General features: G+C 34.6%; 2 protein-coding genes across 3 annotated transcripts; both read right to left on the bottom strand.

Annotated features, from left to right (window-relative positions):
• Positions 1 to 1,238: 1,238 nt before the first annotated feature.
• Positions 1,239 to 4,512, bottom strand: LOC121237442 (NAD(P)H dehydrogenase (quinone) FQR1). 2 transcript variants are annotated; one of them, XM_041134177.1, is made up of 4 exons: positions 4,311 to 4,512; positions 2,422 to 2,515; positions 1,735 to 1,997; positions 1,239 to 1,654 (listed from the first exon to the last, which is right to left on the bottom strand). In XM_041134177.1, exons 1-4 carry the CDS (start codon positions 4,331 to 4,333, stop codon positions 1,423 to 1,425), a joined length of 612 nt encoding a protein of 203 aa, XP_040990111.1. In that variant the 5' UTR covers positions 4,334 to 4,512; the 3' UTR covers positions 1,239 to 1,422. The 2 variants fall into 2 exon arrangements, with proteins under 2 accessions (XP_040990111.1, XP_040990110.1); XM_041134176.1 differs by lacking the exon at positions 4,311 to 4,512 and adding an exon at positions 2,756 to 2,774.
• Positions 4,513 to 13,281: 8,769 nt separating this feature from the next.
• LOC121237441 (G-type lectin S-receptor-like serine/threonine-protein kinase At4g27290) lies at positions 13,282 to 18,245 on the bottom strand. The gene is given in 8 exon segments (XM_041134175.1): positions 13,282 to 13,766; positions 13,893 to 14,043; positions 14,123 to 14,360; positions 14,486 to 14,696; positions 14,767 to 14,924; positions 15,063 to 15,194; positions 16,524 to 16,625; positions 16,628 to 18,245. Coding segments are annotated over 8 exon segments (2,454 nt in total). The 5' UTR covers positions 17,790 to 18,245; the 3' UTR covers positions 13,282 to 13,466.
• Between the last annotated feature and the right edge of the window lie 2,931 nt (positions 18,246 to 21,176).

The following is a 21,176-nucleotide window of genomic DNA, read 5'->3' as shown; positions in this document are numbered from 1 at the left end:
ATTGAACAAGTGGATATGGCGGCCAGTTGCAGAAGATCATATATCATATAGACAATAGGAAGTAGAATTCGCTGAATAATATGTGACTGATTTTTCAATGAAAATAATGGAAAAACCAGTATGTATTAGTGCATATCTAATTCTGATCTGCAAGTGCTACCTGATCGACACTCTACTTTCATATATAAGATTCGGTTGGGCCAAGGGTTCTAATGCTCTTATTTTGCTAGCTTGTGATCGATATGATCAGATAATGTGTTTCTGGTAAAAGAAAGATCCAACTATCTAACTTACCAGAAACTTAGACCTGCTTATCGATGCCAGCATTCGACAACTGGAAGGAAGGCTGCTAAAAAGAGGCTCCTAGTTAATCTAAATTAGGCCATGGATTTGGAGCTTCTCTTTTTGGATCTATGGAATCACAACACTGAAAAAAGAAGTAAAAAGGGGGAGGTTTGGATATAAAAAACCTCTCCTCTCATCTCATCTCATCTCATTTTATTTAATCATTATAATTTTTTTAAATTTATATATAAAATATAATAAATAATTCAACTTTTTTAAATTCTAAAATAAAAATAAAATTATAATAATATTTTATTTAACTTTTAAATTTTTTTTTGTCTCATCTCAACTTATTATCCAAACCTCCCGTAAAATGCGTAAGTTGACGGTGAAAAATAGAAGCCAATTTGAAGGGTTCTCGTTTAATATTTGCTTATATTTTCCAAGATCAAGTCGACTGTATCAAAATTTCTTCTGTACGTACTGTTTAAATCCTAGAGGATCAGAATAAGGTGTTGGGCTACGGAAAAAAAAAGGTGTTGGGCTACGGATCCAAAATTAACATGAAGATTGATTGTCGTGTAGACCAAAAGATGCAATGAAGAATCAGGACTTGGCATCTATATCCCTTTCGGCCAAATGCTCAGCCTAAACGACTACCTTCTGCAATCCATATACTATTCCGACGATTATTCTGAGAAACAACCAGTTTTTTATCAGGACATGATTACACGGACCAATACTATAAACGCGGTCGTTTTTATTTTTATATGGGCTACCAATTGACTTCAATCAATAATCAATGGATTGTACGGTGAAGATTTCGTGCTCGAAGTGTGCCCTGTCTATCTCACCGGGGCATTAGCTTTGACACCAGTATAGAAGTAGTTTTGTCATGTTCTAGTTAATATATATATAAGCGGAAACGAGAGCAATTATGCACGGATGGGATATTCCAGCAAACTTTTACCATTTATAACAACTGAACTGTGTGTAACACATACAAACCAGGCATCAAACGACACAGTAATTATTGCTTGCAAACACATATAGGATAATAGGAATATGAAAATCTAGGAGTATAAAATTGGAAAATGGTTTCATATGATATCTTTATTGTGAATTTCTTTGGAAACTTCAAGCAGCGCCCTTGAGTTTCTTTGTGATGGTGGCAATGTATTTTCCCTGGTGGAATGCTTGCTCCAACTCAAGCTCAGATGGCTGTCTCGAGCCATCTCCAGCGAAAGTTCCAGCACCATAAGGACTTCCACCCTTCACTTTCTCCATTTCGAACATGCCAGCTCCGAATGTATATCCAATGGGTACAAAAATCATTCCATGGTGAACCAGCTGAGTAATTGCAGTTAACCTAAGACATATTGATGGTAAGTCAGTTTTATTTTCCTGGATTCAGAATAATTCAGTTAGTTTAATGATTCATGAACTTACGCAGTTGTCTCTTGTCCACCACCCTGAGATCCTGTGCTGTAAAAGATCCCAGCAGGCTTGCCTGCTAGCTGTTGTGTTCTCCATAAACCTCCAGTTGCATCCAGAAATGCTTTGAATTGAGCAGCCATCATTCCAAATCTTGTTGGGAAGCCAAAAACAAACCCATCAGCCTCAGCAAGCTCGTTGGGCGAAATGATTGGTACATCAGTCTTTGGTGGTGCACTCAGCTTCCCAAGCGCCTCTTCTGGTAGTGTCTCAGGCACCTGCTCCACAAGTCCACTATAGTCAGTCAGGGAATTTATCAATCAATTACTGAAAATGCAGAGATAAATCTAAACATAGATTTTCTCTAACTTATTCAAGAATGTAAAGCTTTTGGCCTTCTACTGAAAACCATGGCCCACCCAAGACGCCATTGCTTAGCCATAAACAGCCCCAGTTGCTTGAATTTGTTGAATTGTGACAACCAATAACTTGGACGAAATTCTGATTTCTAGATGTACTGATCGACAAACTTTGGATGACATTTTGAGCATATATATATATATATATATATATATATGCTATAATAATATGCAAACCAGAGACTAGGTTATTAAGATTAAAAAGAAAACAGAAAATGAAAAGATAAAGAGATAAAATGGCAGAGCATGCAATGCAGAGATGATGAGGAATGGACATTGTTACCTGCCATAATTTGGCTTCCACACCTTCAACAGATGCAGCCCCTTTCTTTATCTCTTCTGCTAGTTTCTCTACATGTCCATACATGGAATAGTACCTGTAGCAATAAGACAACAAAAGATTATGAGAGTTGTATGACAATCCAATCCCCACGGTAGCAAAATCAAGAATAGACTCTAGCGAGAGAGAACAACAAACAGGGTGAAAAACAAATCGCCTTACATGGATGGTATCTGATGAAAAATAATAATTTGCTTTTAAAATTATATAATATTGTATTTGATTGAGAATTAAACGAAAAAAATGAGAGCGTTAATGATTAAAATGCCATGAATACTTGCAAATCTCCGGGAAAAACAACTTGCTCAGATTTGACATTTAATGGATTGCTGAGAAGGGAGCCTTCACACAGCCAACTTATAAAATAATTTTTCCAAACAAATATGTCTCAGGAAATTCCAAGGTTCTTTCGGAAATTTCTTGCAGATTAAAGGCCAGTGGCAAATCCCCTAGGTCCACATCGCAGAGAAACAGTTGACTGACAACATTTCAAGTAACAAAATGGCCCTAAAAATGTCACTATTAACATTACAGAATGTTCTTGACCACCTATAATGCTCAAGCTAAGAGACAACTTCAGAAGATCACAAACATCAGAGCTTGGCAATTAATTTTTGCAGAACCGTAAAGAGAAAAGGAGACGCAGAAGGGCTTGGATTAGTGGCAAAGGAAGAGAATTTATGGTGACTTGGGCTTTCAACAAGAACTGAGAGCAATGATAACGCTCCCACAGCAGACATTGGCTGGCTGCAGCCACATGTAGAAGGAACCGTTTAGCCAACTAAACACAATACCGTTTGAAAGAGATTTCTGAAAGTTTTTTTCCATCCGAATTACCACTCTTATGCTTTTAAAGCTCTAAACTCGGGACTTTAGGTGTGCTTGAATTTTCCATGCTTCTTATACTTTGTCCTACCAAGCACCCAATCAGAGGCAAAGCCCAACGACTACAATGGATGACCACATTTGATTGTACTTTTCACATTCAACCTGTGAGGGATGGAGCATCCTACACCTACAACTCTTGAGACATGTGGATAAATAATGCCGACACCCAGCTAGGAGTGTAAACCACGTCACACAAAAAGAAGATCACATCAAAGCCTTTCACTAGGGCCCACATCAAAGCACAGACTGTTAAAGTCTTAATTAAAAGAAAAGGATGGTGAGAATTGCGCAGGATTGCATTGCAGAATTTATAACCAATGGAAGCTATGTTGACTAGGCTATTCCTGTTCGTCATCGGTGTCCTCAGATCTTACATTGCAGAAGTAGAGCAAGAGCCCCTACATTCTGCAACCTTTCCAGTTACAGGTGAACAAGGAGATTAGTTTAATTCGATTTCTTATGAAAAAAGAACAGCTAAAGTAGAAATGCCAAAACAGAACGAACAGAGTCGAAACAGTATCATGCCAACAAGATAATTCAAAACTGTGAGACTCGCTAGCGAAAACAATTCAACGTGCAAAGCTCTGACCTAAACAAAAGCCTCTTGCGTACCAAAACCCTTTTTCTTGGATTTCAGGTCATTCTCCGTTCATCAAATTAAAAAACACGTATTTAAAGATAATCTTCACGATAATTCTCTCGGATCAATAACAGTTATTACAACCAGCAAAGAAAGATTCCAAGAAAAATTACCTTTGCAACTCAAACACAAGTTTCGGGAATATATTATAGAAAAACAACCCGCAAATCAATCGTAGAATGAGAATATAGAATTCGTGGAATCAAATGCAAAACCGAAGAGTAAGAAATCCCCGCAAAGAAAAAAAAAGGAAAACAGAGCAAAAGGCAGAGTATTAGACGAACTAAGGTTGAGTGATGCATACACAATATACACTTTGGTGGCCATTGATGGAGTTGCGAAAGGTTCTCTGTGATTTCTCTCTGTATTCTTCTCTCTGGGATTCCGCGATCCAAATCCAGGTAACTTTGGCTAAATGCGTGGTGTGGGGAAGAAGGGAAGCCAACAGCTCTATTTATAAATGCCCATTTCCCATTGGCTTGTTTTAACCAGTCTTACTTTGGCGCAAAGTAATCGGAAAAATCGATTAATAGAAAGGTTGAGACTTGAGACGGTGTCGTTTCTTGTTGGATTTTCCTTAGCAATTATGATTTTTTTTTTTTAAGAGGGTGATTAAAAGGATTAATGATGGTATGGTGGTGTCGGCTAATCATCATCATTCTCGCTGCTAACTTAAATAAATCCTCTAGAAGATGTAATAAACTATTTCTTTTAAAAAGTAATGTTAGATAAATAGTATAAGCCTCGCGTATTTTTTATTTTTTAAAAAAAATTTAATTAACAATTAAAAATTAAAAATTTTTCATATAAATCTCATATTTAACGTATTTTATAACTACAAATATCATTTACCTTCTTTAAAACACATACAAAGTCTATTCCAATAAAAAGATAATTTATTTGTAAGCATTTTTTCCCACGTACTCAATATATTATTAAAAAAATATACAAATGAATTGATTGCATATATTAGTGGGACTGGAGGATTTATCTGAGGCGTTGCTATTTGGGACAGAATTTGATTGCAGGTTAATTGGAGTAGTGGTCCAGTGTTCCGATGGATGGATTGAATTTGACTTTGTAAAACGAGATGACGTATCTCACGCTGCATGCTGACGAAAACTAAATAACATAAAATAAAAGCATCAATTAATTGACATTTATGTCCTACCAACAAAATTGAGCAAGCTGTGAGGGCTTCTTTTAACCATTAAAAAATAAAAAATATCAAATAATTAAAATTTAGTTACAGTTATATTTAAAATAATTTTTAAATTTGAATATTCCTGTTCATAGACTAAATTTTTATTTTATGAATTATTTTTCTCTCCAGTAAATCAACATGTCCAATTTTTAGAAATATTTGTTGAATAGATGCTCTGTTCAAGTGCACGGCTTCATAGATACTCTGTCCAAATTTGATGGGTGGGAATTATAGAAATTAGTAAAATATGATAAAATAAAATAAATTAATAATTAAAAAATTAAATATTTTTTTAATTATTAATTAAACATTGTTATGTAATGAATAAATGGATAATTCAAAAAATAGTTACTCCAATGTGGAGACGTATTTGAATGGATTAGTTAAAAGTTAAATTCATCTTATATTCATAAAAAAATGTACTTTAATTTTAACTAATCTAGGAGACAAAAATGACCACTCTTCAAAACTACTTATTTACGAAAAATATCTTAGTTAAATTAGATCCATAAACTGACATATGCATTACGTCAGATTGTAAAATAATTTTTAATATAAAGTAAATCTAACCTATCACGTAAAGACACTTCAATTTGTAAATTTATTTTTATATAATTTCTTAATATATGCCACAATTCTCATTATTTATCCTCTCTTCCCAAAAAAAGTCAATTATTATTTTTTAATAAAAAAGATATACTCCCTGTTATCTTATAGCCAGTCTGTATTGCACAAATTAAATTTCACCTAATTATTCAGCACTATTTTATTATAAATATATTTAAATAAGGAGGAGGCCGCCTCATGCAGTGTCTTTTGGGGGAAATGAAGAACAGTAGTGAGCTGGAATCGTTCACTAACATAACATAAAATATATTTCGAGCAGGAAGCCAAGTCCTCTATTATTTTTTTTTTTTTTTTTCTGGTCAGTAAAAGCGGCTAAGGTGTTCATGTCCATTCCAATTTATCTTTTTTTTTTTTAAAAAAAAAAGGCACAATACTTACTCATTTTAAAATTGTATGTAGCATTTCTGATCTCATTTTGACGTTAAAAAAAAAAAAAGCTTCAAAATGAAATTAGCAGGAAGTCATCTTTGATCTCCTTCTTCTTCTTTTCTTTTTCTTGTTTGTCGGTCACGCTCGCCCAAATCTTACGGCCTCGTAACCTCATTTCGACGTAAGAATTAAAGGTTTGCAGCGTTGGGTCCAATACCACCATATGTATGTATAGGAACACGAGAAATGCTTTTGTTTTTGTTCATGTTAATCAAGGTTTCAGAGTATCTTTGACGTACATGGCGTGTAGTCCTTGTTAATCTCAGCTAATGACATCATTTTTTTAATTTTCAGCAACTCTTTTTGTCTTGTCTCGTTGAATTACAACTGATCTTCTACAGAAAGACATTTTTTTTTTTTCCTAACACCAATATTAATTGTTGTTTAGGGAGGCAGCTTAGAACTCTCAGAAGAGCACGATTTTTTATTGGCAAAGCAAAAAGTAGTTTGGATTATCCAAGAGAATAATATTGCAATAATAATCTTCATGGGGCCGTTTAATTAGGTAGGCCTTTTTCACAGCGTGATGGGAGTTCAGTAAGGTTTACCTATGAATATTATCCTTCGTAATGATCGAGGAGGCCCACTATTAATAATGACAGAAAAATGAAAAACAAGCTTTGGCTTCACGAATTTGTACGCAATCACTCGGTCTAGCTCTTCCCCCCCACCCCTCATAATGTTAATCAGTCATGTTGCCTTGTTCAGAAAGTCATGCATGCAATGATCCATCATTTGAACAGAAAAATATTATTCATAATAATAATAATTTATAAATATATTTCATTATGGAAAATGCTACTCTTCCGCTGGGGCTCTCAATTTGAACAGGTCTTCTCGTTGAGTACGTCCAATTTGAGCATGAGAGTTGAAAGCAACTGCACACTCGATCGCCATCCAAAGCTGGGAACGATGCGAAGTTATTTCACATCGTCCCCGTCGACTTTTATACGATTCTGACTGACAAGTTATTTCACAGATTACATATGCATGCATGCGCTATAAAATTTGACTAGTCAAATATTAGTGAAATTTAAAGTATAGTTAAGTTTTGTATAAATGAACTGTATTTGGACTAACTAAAATCTTTTACTTTAGATTTTGAACTATAGTAACATTAAATTAAAGAAATTTTCAAACTTGAAGAGTCACTATTCATCCAACAAACTTATATTTTATTCACAAATAATCAGTAATATTTTATTAAATTATTTTTAAAACTTTCATTAGTAAACAAGGTTGTATTATGTCCGGATTTTTTAAAAAATATTTTTTATAAACTAGGTTATATTATGTAGGATAATTAGGATGATATAAAAAATAGTTGAAAAACAATAATTTTAAATAAAAATTAAATTATTAATTAATATATAGAATGTATTTATAAAATATAAAAATAAACTTATTAACAAAAATTATTATTAAAATATAGAATATTATATTATTATACAATTTATATATATATATATATATTAATATCTTCAATCACTTTAAGTAAAACCTCAACTTTAACCAAATTTTAGACTTTAGATTTTGAGAATGACTTGACTGGATGGTCTAACTCTGCCTGTTCTGATCTGTCTCCGTCAGATTATTTTCCTTTTCCAAAATGATAGGCAGCTTTTGTTCTTTTTTTTTTTTTTTTTTTTAATTTTAGTTTTGTGTAAGGTGAACGTAACGATGACATTTTTTTCGTATGAGATCCACGTCAATATCAGCAATGTTAGATACGGTGCAACATTATCTATAAAAGTAAATAAATATGAAATTTACCGTAAAAAGAAAAAGAGAAAATCTTCACACAAGCATTTTCGTTTTCTCCCAAACAATAGCCTCCAATTATAAGGTACCACGTAGACCTCACATCCAAACTATTGTGCTATGCGGCATAGAGGAAAATAATTTCCTGCTCCCCCACCCGAGTCTCTGCTTCCCCAATTCTCTCTCTCTCTCTCTCTCTCTAAAATAAGGCCATTTTCGCGTTCCCCTCTCTCTGTCTCACTCTCTCTATCTGTCTCTACTCTTTGAGCTAGTATGTGCTTTCAAATGTAAATTTTTCAAGAACGGAGAGTGATTATTCAACCACGGGATTTTTTTTCTCAAAGCTTCAAAATGAGTGTAAATTAGCCAGTGGGAATGCTTCCATGTAAATTTTTCTCAAAGCAACGATTGATTGAAGAACTCTTTGTTTTTTTAATCTTTACTTCTATAGGAAATCAAGAACATATCAGTTTTTCCATGCCCGTTCTAAAATTTCAGAGGCCATTGCACAAGCTGGGCATTTACTTGTACGAGTATGCCTGATCTTACAACTTCTTCGCATGGAAAATGTGGTAAAACATCAAAGCCAGCCACAACCTAACACAATAAACAAGAGCTACACTTTATTTTTTTACCACTTCGTGACCACAAACATGATCAAGAATGAAGAAAAAAAAGATCAAACTAGAGATGCAAGTTTTGGTATGGAAACCCTTGAAAACAAATCACTCATGAGTTGGGTATGGAAACAAATGAGACATGCAGGTTTGGGTATGGAAAAAAATGAGTGACGTAAATTGCAGATGAGACGTCGATGTAAATTGCGATGGTTTGAAGGGCGTGTGCTGATCTGGTCTGGAGCTCCTCCGCCGGTGTGACGGTTGTACGACGTGCGACGGTGGGGTGGGCACAAAGTTTGGTCCGTCGAAAGAAATTGGTTTCTCTTCAGAAGAGGAAAATAGATGCACGGTGCAGCAGGAGCTTTACTTTTGCTATCCTGCGATGAGCTGCAACAATTTTCTATAAGAACTCCTGATCTGTCAGTTTTCTATTGGGTGCCGATATCCTGATCTGTCAGTTACCGTTCCAAAGAGGAACTGAAAGAAAAATTACTGTTTTTAACTATAGATTTTATTTTTTATTTTTTTAAATGGAATACGCGATATTTACACAATTTATAACTATTTGTAATACTGTTCTTCTAATATTGATTACTCTAGAAAAAACATCTAACATTGGTTCTATTGTTTGCTAGAATAACATTTTGGAATTGTTAATAATAGAATATATTCATAATATTCTTTTTTTAAATGGAATACGCGATATTTACACAATTTATAACTATTTGTAATACTGTTCTTCTAATATTGATTACTCTAGAAAAAACATCTAACATTGGTTCTATTGTTTGCTAGAATAACATTTTGGAATTGTTAATGATAGAATATATTCATAATATTCTAGTAGGTGTGGTAATATGGTTTATTCTCTATCATATTTAGTTTATTAGGTAAATCAATCAGTATCATTGATTTATTGTATTTCTATTTTTTTATCTAATCTCATTCAGGACATATGTTATATATATATTAAAAAATAATTGAGAGTAGCAAAGATGTAGCTTTCAAAGTCTCTCTCCCTATTTCTCTCTTCTCCATCTCCTTTTCTATTTTATTTTAGTTTATACATGGTATCAAAGCCCTTTGACGCCGAACATAATTTAGATTAATTTTGGTGGCTAGTTTCAACAGATAATCGAAACAAAGAAGACAATAGATTCATCCAAAATACAGAGAAAATAACTCTGTTTTCAATTGAAAATGATCAAAACTTCAAAATGTTCAACCAACCCCAGAAATAGTTTTAAACCGAAAAATATAATGATTTTACCAAAAATAGAAAAATCTTAATAAACATACCAAAAATAAATATGTAAATAAAGAAGCAATTGACAAAAATCTGGTTAAAATCAAGCTAAAAATCAATTCCTAACTGAAAAATGAAATATTACTATAAAAGGCAAAAATATCTAAAATTAGAGTTTGGAAAAGGAAAAAAAAACTGATTTTGGACTTGAAAACAATGCTCACCAAACATATCTCGGTGATCACAGTGTGTGCGCCGAAAACAACTTTCTGAATTGAGGTCATATGTGCAAATCCAATACATGTAGCCAAAGTTATGGTTAAAATACTAATACGTGCTCAAAACTTCCACAAATCAAGGAAAAGACATTGTTTTCTATTGTACTTGTGCTGAACTGCCGTCTCGAGGTAGTTCAATGCCATCAATGTACAATCTAACAGTTCAGCATCATCTTACTTGGGTCCCCCTGCATCACCCTTGGCGAACGTCAGGTTCGATTTTATGGAATATTTCTCTTAAAGTTCTTCCATTGGCTTTACGTCTCACAAACTTTTCTCAATTACATCCATTTTTCAATATAAATTTTCTTATATCAAAACACTAATCAACTGCACGAGTTGTTTTCGACATTTTGGTAGTAGAGCCACCAACTTCTTAATCTCTCTCGTAATATTTTTTCTTTCTCATTCATGATAAGCCTCATATTTAATGTAACATTTGACATTTTTTTCTTTCACCACACATTCTCCAAAAACTTCCTACGCATTTAGCAAATCACTATTTGTGATAAGTCTCATATTTATCATGTTATTTGGTATTCTTTTCCGTTCACCACACATCCTTCAAAGATTTCATATGCACTTAACGGATCAATGTCCTCCTTTTCGTCATCAATCTCGTACATCGGTTTGTTTCTACCTGCCATTCACTTGTGCCACGTGCCACCGAGATACCTTTTGTCAGGTCGTCAGTCAAATCCCTAAGTCTCATCCACTGGCTGAGAACGTGATCTTATTTACAAACTCAATATAACGTCTTCATTAGCATCCTAAGTTTGAGGCGGATGTTAGAATATTATCATACTTATTAGTATATGTGGTAATATGACTTATTCTCTGTCGTATTTAATTTATTGCGTAAATGAATCAATTTCAATTAATATCATTGATTTATTGAATTTTCCTTCTTTCTCTAATCTCATTCATTTATAAATATAAACATATGCTATGTATTAAAAAATAATAGACAATATCAAAGATGTACTAGCAAAATCTCTCTACCTCATTCTTTTTTTTTATTCCCTAAGTAAGCATATTATATATATATATATATATATATATATATATATTTAACAGTTACGGGATACAATAGTCAACAAGATGGGAGGCCCCAACATTCATCCCAAACCAGCAAATACAACACAGAAAATAAAAATAAAAAGAGAGATCTGAAGCCAATAACTTAACTCCCACCCATTTCTCAAAAGGGAAAGCTACTTGAAGCGGTTTTGATGTAATTCGATAAACGGATTTTAATACTATGACTGAGAGTTGCAGTGAAGTGAATTGTGTTGCATTTCACTGGATCAGACTGGCTGAAGGAGACTTTCACTATCTCTTTCCTACGATCCTTGGTTAGGAGAACCGAAAATATAGAAAGATAGCAAATAGAAAATGAGTCGAATCGCCAGATGACGAACGCCAAGGACTATGGAGACCCATGAAGGCCACACACCACTCTATGAAAGTGGATGTTGGTCGGAACTAAAGGATTTGAGGTCCCTGGTCCCGAATATTCCTTGCGTGGCGGCAATAGGTACACCCGGATGCGGTGGTGTGTGAATCTCAAGCCCGGGTTGAGCCGCGGGGGTGAAGCACACACTGCTCCTTTTGACATTCTTTTTCGATTGTCTGAAAAATCGACTACAGAGGAGTTCTTCAGTAGAGTGCGTGGCAGTCGTGGAGGGTCGAAAAAGTAAGTCGGTGCTTCTCCTTGATATAGATGGAAAACATAATAAGAATCGAATAAAAAGGACCGGAAAATACAATAAAAAACTGAAAAACAATATAGGTAGGAGTAGAGTGGGAGGAGCCCAAACTCGACTTTGAGCTGGGAAGATGGGATCTTTGATTTTTAGTTGGCGGAAAAATTGCCTGGAGAGAGACCAAGGGTTGATCTGTCTCCCTCATTCTATCTTTTCCATCTCCTTTTCTGTTTTTTTTTTACATGAATTTTTAAGAATCTTAAAAGGTTACCTCCATCATTAGTTCTATCCTTTAATTGCGTTTCTCAAAGCAAAATTAGACGTGAGTTTATAGCATGCATTAAGAGAACTTGATTAAAGAATTAGTGGGAAAAGAACATGCAGCTTTATGCGCAGCGTAATGATTGATAGACTAGATAATTAAACAAAATGCGTGCAGTAAAAGCAACCAGCTCACTTTAACGATGCAAAGACGAAAATTTAATAATCGCTCGAAGTCTTTAAAAAATGGATTTCACTTTTTTAAAAAAAGTGTAAAAAAATTTTTTTTTATTAAAAATAATCTTGAGAGAAGTTATTAGCTGCATCCATTACACACATGATGTGGCATCATCTAATCTATACATCTCTCACACATCATTCAAATCAGACTGAGAGAGAGAGAACTGATGGATGAGAGGTGGAGAGCGAGAGAGACGTAGAGGGCGAGACAGAGAGAGAGGTAGAGGGCTTAGCTAGCTCGGAGGTGCTCAGGAAGGAGTCACGGTGGTTAGGAGAGCTGCTCGGTAGGGCTAGAACCAACGCGCGGCGGCAATAGGGCCTTCGGTGGCCCCGAGCTCGTGTGAAACTCATTTTATGGATAGTTTGCGTGTGTGCGATGGAGAGGGAGAACGAGGTTCGTGGTGGCTAGATCTGCGAGAGGTGGTCGCTGGTGTGAGGTGGTGTAGGTGCGGTGGCCTGGATGACCGCGTACAGCGGCGCAAGTGGAAAAAAATTGGTGAAATCCATTTCGATTGGGTTACCGCAGGGGAGAGAGAGAGCTGCACGTGGGGAAAATCGGTGATGGCTGGTTTGGTCGTCGGCGTGAGGGGGAGTCGCCGGTGGTGGCGGTGAGGCTGGACGGCACACGACGGTGCCGGGCTGGGCTGAAGGTGAATCAGGCATGGGGAGAATCGGGCCGAAGGAGAGAGAGAGAGGAAAAAAAAACTCAGAAGCAGTCACGTAGTGTGTGCAATGTGTGCACACATTATAATAGCTGCTATGTAGAACTACTATTTTTATTAATGCGGTCTAATTTTTTTACAAAACACTCATATTAAATTTGTTTATTTAGAATTTATATCTAACAATATTACTCATTTAATAAATATAAAGTGGAGAGTTAAAAATTCAAACTCCAGCTCCATTAATATTTTAAACTATCATTTATCTCAAAAATTTAAACTCATAAGAATATACAAATCTAATTATTTAAGTCATAGCTGTAGCTAGAAAAACTTTTTTCCTTGGTTAAATATATACGTTGAATTCATTACTACATAAATCTCAGAAGAACCCTCTCGATCCCCTTCTACTCCAACTGGTGATACTCACCGTGCTTCAAACAATGTAGTGCTGATTCCATTTGCTGAATAAGTTGCACGCTCACTAGATGAATAATCTGACTTCTGTGAATCTATATAAAAACCTGGCTGCCTTGGCTTATGCAGTAAACTCTCACCACTTAACATGAGAACCACAGATGACATGTTTGGTCTATCTTCTGGATTATGTTGCACACATAACAAACCCACCTGAATGCATCTTAACGCTTCAGATTGAGTGATAGAGTCACCTACTGATCCATCGACCAGTTCCATTGGCCTGTCTTCAACCAAAAGTCTCCATGCCTGAAACAAATAAACACCCACATCTTTCTTGAGTCGGACTGCCTCTAGATTTTCCGATGAGTAATAAGATGGGTTTCAACTAAAAAAACGAAAATATATCAATAGGGTGCCTTTTTTCTTGCTTACATGTCCAAGAAGATTAAGGTTGTGGTCTGGATCACAGAATCCCCTGTTCTTCTTCCCACTTACGATCTCTAGCACTAAAACTCCAAAGCTAAATACATCTGATTTTACTGAGTACTGCCCATGCACCGCGTACTCGGGAGACATATAACCACTGTAAGATATCATTGCAAAGAAAAGAAAGTTCGTAAGCTGTTCGATGTAACCAACAAAAGAAGTTCAAATGTACTTACTATGTTCCAACAATCCTATTGGTCATGGACTTCACTTCATCTCCCCCAAATGATCTAGCCAGGCCAAAGTCCGAAATTTTTGGATTCATGTTGTTATCTAGTAAGATATTGCTAGCTTTGAGATCTCTATGGATAACTCTCAGCCTAGAGTCTTCATGAAGATAGAGAAGTCCTCTTGCAATCCCCCCAATGATGTTTATGCGCGTATGCCAGTCTAGTAATTTAATCTTCGTCTGATCTGTCAAATTTCACATTCTTGTTAGTACCATTCTTGCTGAATTCTCTACAAACTACTTCAGTAACGAAAAATGATAACGCTAGCTGAAGATGAATGTCCTGATTTAGAAGGGTCAAAGCTCAAACCGAAAATAAAGAAGTCCAAGCTTTTGTTAGGCATGTATTCGTAGATCAACATTTTCTCATCTTCTTGAATGCAACACCCGAGAAGCTTCACGAGATTGCGGTGCTGAAGTCTGGCAATAAATTGAACTTCATTTTTGAACTCTTTTGGTCCTTGTCCTGAATTCTTTGAAAGCCTCTTTACTGCTATCACTTGCCCATCTAGCAGTGTACCCTGACAATCCATAGGTTAGGAAATGTTGCCGGAAAAGATAAGCGTACATAGCTAGGATGTTCTTCTTTACCTTATAGACAGGTCCAAAGCCACCTTCTCCCAGCTTGTTGTTGCTTGAAAAGTTATCGGTGGCATTAGCTATGACTGTCAAATCAAATATCGTCAACTCCATGTCTTCGTTCAAGCCTTCATTGTCGCAATCTTTCTTGTCGATTCTTTTCTTCATTCCTGAAATATTAGGAACTGAATTGGGCACTAAAAACTTGAAGAGTATAATTGAATGGAAGCTTGCCAGCAACCACCTAATCTGATGCATCAGAAATGATGATCAGATTCAGAGTCAGAGTCTACATCTAAGAGATTTACCTTTGGAACGTAGTCTCTTCTTCCGTATATATGTGATCACTCCAAGTATTAGAATTCCAGTGACTAATATTGCAGAGCCTATGATTGATGCTTGTTTTATCTTGCTGGGTTGCTTGTTTTTCTCTAATCGATCTGAAAGATAAGAAGTAGATTCAATATAATATATTTGCCACTATTGATTTTTGTTTCCAAATTAAGGGGTATTTGCCAATTTTGATTATTTAATTTATCACATAGCAATTAAATTGGAACCCAACTGCTGTTGTTCCCGGCTTCCAGAGTATTATCGCTTTGCGAAGTCGAATTGAAGGGAAGGGGAAAGTATCTTAATTTTCACTATCTAGTGTATAGCATGTAGTTGGGTCAGACTTCCTCGGCCAACATCCAAAATTTGTTTCTAAAAATGTTGGGTTCTTCTCCCGAAAACCCCTACCTAAGTACCTTCCCTTCTCTTCACCCCAAAAACATATGGAGAAAAAAGAAGTCACAAGCAGCATCTAATTTATAGCAGCCTCAATAGATTCCTCATCATTTTCATTAAAATGTGTCACTAAAATTTACTTCTTCTATTTTACATATCAACTTTTACAATATATCATACGTTAACTTATCTATTTTTTCTTCATATCATTTAAATATTATACTTTTTAATCTTTTTTATTCATTTCAAATATTTTCTCTAACTATCAATGATATTCTCATATCTTTTGATATTTGTAATATCTCCTCATATACAGTGTCATCTAATTATGTCATATTTTAAATTAATCCAAATTTATAAACTAAACCATCAACGACCAAAATCATTCCATGCATGGTCTGTTGGTCTGTCTGACATTTTAACAAGCATCTCTTGTGCGCAAGGGTCTGAATGTGACTACGGCGAGTCAAGAAATGGGAAACTCAACATGGAGGGAAGATAAATTAATTAAAAATATTTACAATGATGAACAATGTCTTCTACATCTAGAGATTTCCTGTAGCATAATGTAAAAGTATCTTTAAAATAAAAAATTCAATAGAGGGTACTTTTGAGAGCATTTTTTTATAGAGTCGGGCTACTATGCCATCCAGAATAGTCAGTTCATTTTGACCGATACTTGTTTTGTAACTTTTTTTTTTTTCATTTTTCTATTCACATTTTTTTAATATATTTTAATATTTTTAAAAAATAAAAAAAATACATCAATATACTTAAAATCAAATTCTTAATCACTAAGTAAAAATAATAATAATAATTTTTTTTTTTTTTTTTTGTGAAGCGGTCAATTTGAGAGACATAGTATATTTTTCTTTCTTTATATTTTAAAGAAAAATGTATTATAAAAGATACATATGGAGTTAAGCTAGCATGTTTGAGAAGTATCAATGGAAGACGAAGCCATATAGTGGTCGATTTTGTCCTTTATTTAGAGAAAGGAAGCAAATCCATGAAAAAGAAAGAAGAAAAGTAAAATGTACCTAGTTCTGAATTGGCCAGCTTTAAATATAGCTCTTGTCCACCCTCGGAGAATACTCTAATATCCATCAGGTTACCGAACCAAAGCAAGCAGCCACTTCCCTCTCCCTAACATCTAGATTTGAATATGCTGTGCAAGAGCAGTTTTTTAAACACAATCCCTCACATTCCTTGAGGCTAGTAGTCTTATCAAACCAGGAGGAAGATGTGTCGGGCAATTTCAACTCCGTGCACTTCAAGAAGCCATCTCCATCATTGCAGTCCAATGGCGTCCTCCGAACACAGCCATCGGACCAATCATTTGAATTCCAGTTTCTTTCAGATTTGGGTTCGAATCCCTCAAAACATGCACATACTGGGGAGTTATTGGGATTGCAGGTAGCATAGGCACCACAGAAGGCATAATTTTCACACTGATCCAACTGGGATGTAAGGAACCGCTGCCAACTGTGTGTCCGATCTATCCATGTGAAGCGTTCGGCTATGCCTGACGGATTCAGTACAAATCTTGAAAAAACCGAACTGTTTAGTAGTCTGTTCTCATAATAGACCTCATTCTCATTTAACACAAACGTATAATTAAATATCGGATTCGGTCTTAACCCAGGATTCCCCGAAAATGCAAGGCCATTCCATGGCCCCGCTCGAAACTTGATTGCAGCTCCCTCCATAGCAACTAACTGCGGAAGCCCACGGGGATCTATCCTTACCGAAAACACACCTTGAGCAGGATCTTCTATGCTCTTCCAAGATGATAGAAACCTGTCTAGACCAGTTGCCAAGTTCTTTCCAAGCTTCATTTCCGGTAGGAGCGTGTCACAGGGATAATCAAAACTTTGCCACAAAAAATTACCTTGGTCATCAAAGTTTCCATCTTTCACAACTAGATTTCCAGTATCCAAGAGCTGTGCAACTGGAATTTCTGGAGTCCTTGATGTTTTAGACGACCAAACAGTACTATTTGTGCTGTTGAGAAGGACAAGAACTCCCTCATAAGTGATCCTTAAGACTCCTGAGTGATCGTTAAGCGGAGTGTCTCTGTTGGCTACCCATACAACAATTTCAGAAGATACTAAGTACCATATTCCCACATATCGACTCTTTGAACTACCTGGGCTGAAGAATCCCAATCGAAAACTTCGATCAGCTGAAACTAAAGTGTCGCCGTCTTTAATTGGTTGAATTGGGGTAATGGTGTCTAGCGTAATGGAGCTTCTTAAGAGGGAGAGTAATAAAGAGCACACAAAAAGATAGGCAAAAGCTTCCATTGATTTTTCTATTGCTTATCCGTTTTTTCAGATCTACATAGTAGTGCATTGAATATGCGCAGAGGTAAGCAATATGACTTCGGAATATGCCATTTCTATTCGATTATAAATTTTCTAATGTTTTTTCTTTTTTCTTCTAAATGTTACCCAATGCTTTTATTAGAAATCTGTGAAGAAAAACCTGTTAACATTGCAAGGACCTTCTTCGTCTCCTATTTTAGCAAACTTATTCGGATGCGATGATTTCCAGAGTAAGATCTAGTACTGTTTACGCCATCTTCTGGGATGCAGTCAACAGTGCGTAATTCAGGGTCTTCTATCGATCCCATATATCTTGTCGATCGTCAGGAACAAAGAGCAGATCATGAGTTTTCTGAATCATATTTCCTTCGAGATAGAAGAAACAATATATATCTATGTATATCATATATAGAGAGAGAGAGAGATGTTCCTCACTTGCATGAATCGATCACGTCCACAAGTCCAACTTATTGAAATTAATCAGATTTTTATTAATTGCATTAATCATAAATGGACTACAATTCAACAGGTGGAAGGCAAAAAGTCTTAGTTAATTCCTGAGTCGTGACTCGTGAATTAATTAACACGACAAGGACTTTACAGCGGCCGCATCCTTTTTCTTTCAGAAAACTTGCGAAGCAGCCTAGTTAGGATGACATAGAAAAGTTCTTTTTGCATCACATTTTCGTTGCACGATGCTTTCAAGTTACAAATTAAATACTTTATATTTCGATAATCCGACAAAAGAGCCGGCTATTGATAGAAAATATAAGCTAAAATAAAACTTATAAAATGAAGAAAATGAGGGAGAAAAAAATAGAAGAAGAGATAAATTTTTACTGTTCTTGATTATAATTGAATATAAAACATGTCTCTATTTGTAGGAGGATTATATAAAGATGAAATAAAATAAATATCTTAATTTTATATTATTTTTAGAAGGATAGAGAAGAGAAAAAGACGAAAATAATTAGCCCTTAATAAAGATATATTGTCAAACCCAATATATATATATATAATAGTGCAGGGCTTTAATTATTGAGGCAATGTTATCAGATTGAAAAAGGAGGACCGGGTTACCTTAACTTCGGTCCCAAAATAATTTGTTCCCTGGCCCCTTCAAGGAAGGAAGGGCCAGAGCCCAATAAAAAATAATGGGCGGTTTTGTCCAAAGCTTGAGGCTGGCCTGGCCGCCAATACGGTTTTGTCCAAAGCTTCACAAAATACTTCATAGAACAAATGGTTTCCATGAAAACCTAGGAACAGACATGCAGCTCGGTTTGTATTTGTAATTTATTTTAACTCATTTTATTACTATTTATTATTATTTATTAACTTTAATTCATAAATCTTATTACTATTTATAACTTATATCAACTCATCTTCGAATTTAAATAATACCTAAACATGAAAAGTGAAAACACGTGCTGTTACTTTTTTTAATGTTCCTAAAACTGGCCATCATTACGATGCCCAGGAGCAAAAGCTCGAGCTTAGTATTTATTCTGTTGTACGTATTAATGGGTCCAGCGAAGAGGAATTGAGGACTTTTTTTTTTTTTGTTTTTTTTTAAGGCAAATGCGACTGTTCGTGGAAGTGAATAATATTTTAAAAATGGTGGATCCAAATTAAGGATTTTTGTACTTTAATTGGGGGCAGGGAAGGAAGGACAAAGGAAGCTGCACTGAAACTTCATTTGTTCGGAGCGATAAAACCAAATTAACTCGACAGTTCACTCCACAGTGCGTCGCCATTATTGCAGAGTCTAAAATCGTCCCGTTTTGCATTTGAAAGCATCTCTTTTTTGCCTCGAGGTTGTGTTTGTACATTCAACTGAATTTAGTTAAACTTAATTTTTTATAAATATTAATAAATTAAGTAGTAAAGATATTTATGTGGAGATTATTTAAATTGAGTTTAAAATGTATTTGGATGTTAATATAAGTTTAATACTTTTATAAAAAGTTAAAAAAATTGTAGGTCTCACATATAAAAATATATTAAATTAAAAAAGATTATGAGTCTCATGTATAAAGAGATTTTGAGATGGGATAAATTTAATAATTTAAGAGTTGAATGTTTGAATGTTAGACTTAACTTAAAATTAGACAGAGCTCAGTTGAGTTTTACAACCAAACGCAGAGAAACACACTATTACTTTCACAAATTCTTTCCAAAACAAACAAAAAAAAATCTTTCAAAAACCAATTCCCATCTACACACATGATTTACTTTCGCTTTTGGACAAATTAATTAGGACATTATTCGGACACGGACATATTAAGAAAAAGAAACCACAGTGGGAAAGATCCATATCTCCAACACCCAAATCCCCGCCCCCCAATTTTTAACCCCACTTTTTTAACCGCATGCATTTGCTTACAAAATATATATAAAACACAAACATGCACATAAATGTTATTGTCTTCAAGTTCAAAGGGTACTGTGTCGAATTCACAGTTTTGCCATCTCTGCAATTTGTGATCTGGATTGTTGGAATTCGTCTCGAACTTGAGGCAAAATTTCAGCCTTATTGTTTTTGGGGCCAAAAGTACATTTTGGTAAGGGAATACAATAATTTACACTAAACAAGGACGACTTGGTAGTATATGGTAAATCAATAAGAAATACTTTAGCCACAAGTTTTTCTTTTTTTTTTTTTTACAAAAATAAACTGTAAATAATAGTGATATAATTTGTAAATAATAGTAAAATAGTTTGAGTTAAGTTTTTATGAAATTTTAGAAAATGAGAGAAAAAATTTATAAAAATATAAAGTTAAAAGAGAGTTATAATATAATTTTTTAATATAATTTTTGTTTTGAATTTGCAAAAGTTTAATTATTTTTTGTATTTTGTTTAGAAATTTGTGAAAGTTGTTATTATTTGATAATGATTAGATGAAAAATTTTAAAAATTAAAAATTTGAAATTGAAAAATGTTTAAGTTTGAATGGTGTTTGAATTTTGAGATGAGATGAAATGCATTGTTTGTAAAACCAAACCAAACCTTAGAAACTAAAAGTTGACTTGTTTTGATATAATAGGTCAGATTGTAAAATTACTTTTACTATAAAATAAATCTCACAAATCATATAGAGTTACGTCAAATTTGTAAGTTTTTTTTTTGGTAAAATCTGTCTGTAACCACTAGTTGTAGCACTTCTCAAAATCAATCTCAATCAATCTGTTTCCAAATGATTACAGATTGTTCAAACCTTATTTAATTTGATGAATTGAAATGGGTTGAATTAATTTGGTCAGTAATAGAGCAGTCATATATAATAGTACTCTATCCATTTTGCATACAGATCATGGTTCAAAAATTGATCTACATCCAGCTCATGCAAACTACTATTTGCAAAAA

This window comes from Juglans microcarpa x Juglans regia, chromosome 6S (genome assembly GCF_004785595.1).
Source record: "Juglans microcarpa x Juglans regia isolate MS1-56 chromosome 6S, Jm3101_v1.0, whole genome shotgun sequence".
Taxonomy (NCBI): Eukaryota; Viridiplantae; Streptophyta; class Magnoliopsida; order Fagales; family Juglandaceae; genus Juglans; species Juglans microcarpa x Juglans regia.
Note: the sequence above shows the minus strand (reverse complement) of the source record. Positions and strands in the feature narration are given on the sequence as shown.

Coding starts and splice junctions, on each gene's coding strand:
- LOC121237442 (XM_041134177.1), bottom strand. CDS start 4,333: ATGGCCACCAAAGTGTATATTGT. Junction 1,998..2,421: donor TGGAAGCCAAATTATGGCAG/GTAACAATGTCC, acceptor CTTGTGGAGCAG/GTGCCTGAGACACTACCAGA. Junction 1,655..1,734: donor GGTGGACAAGAGACAACTGC/GTAAGTTCATGA, acceptor AATATGTCTTAG/GTTAACTGCAATTACTCAGC.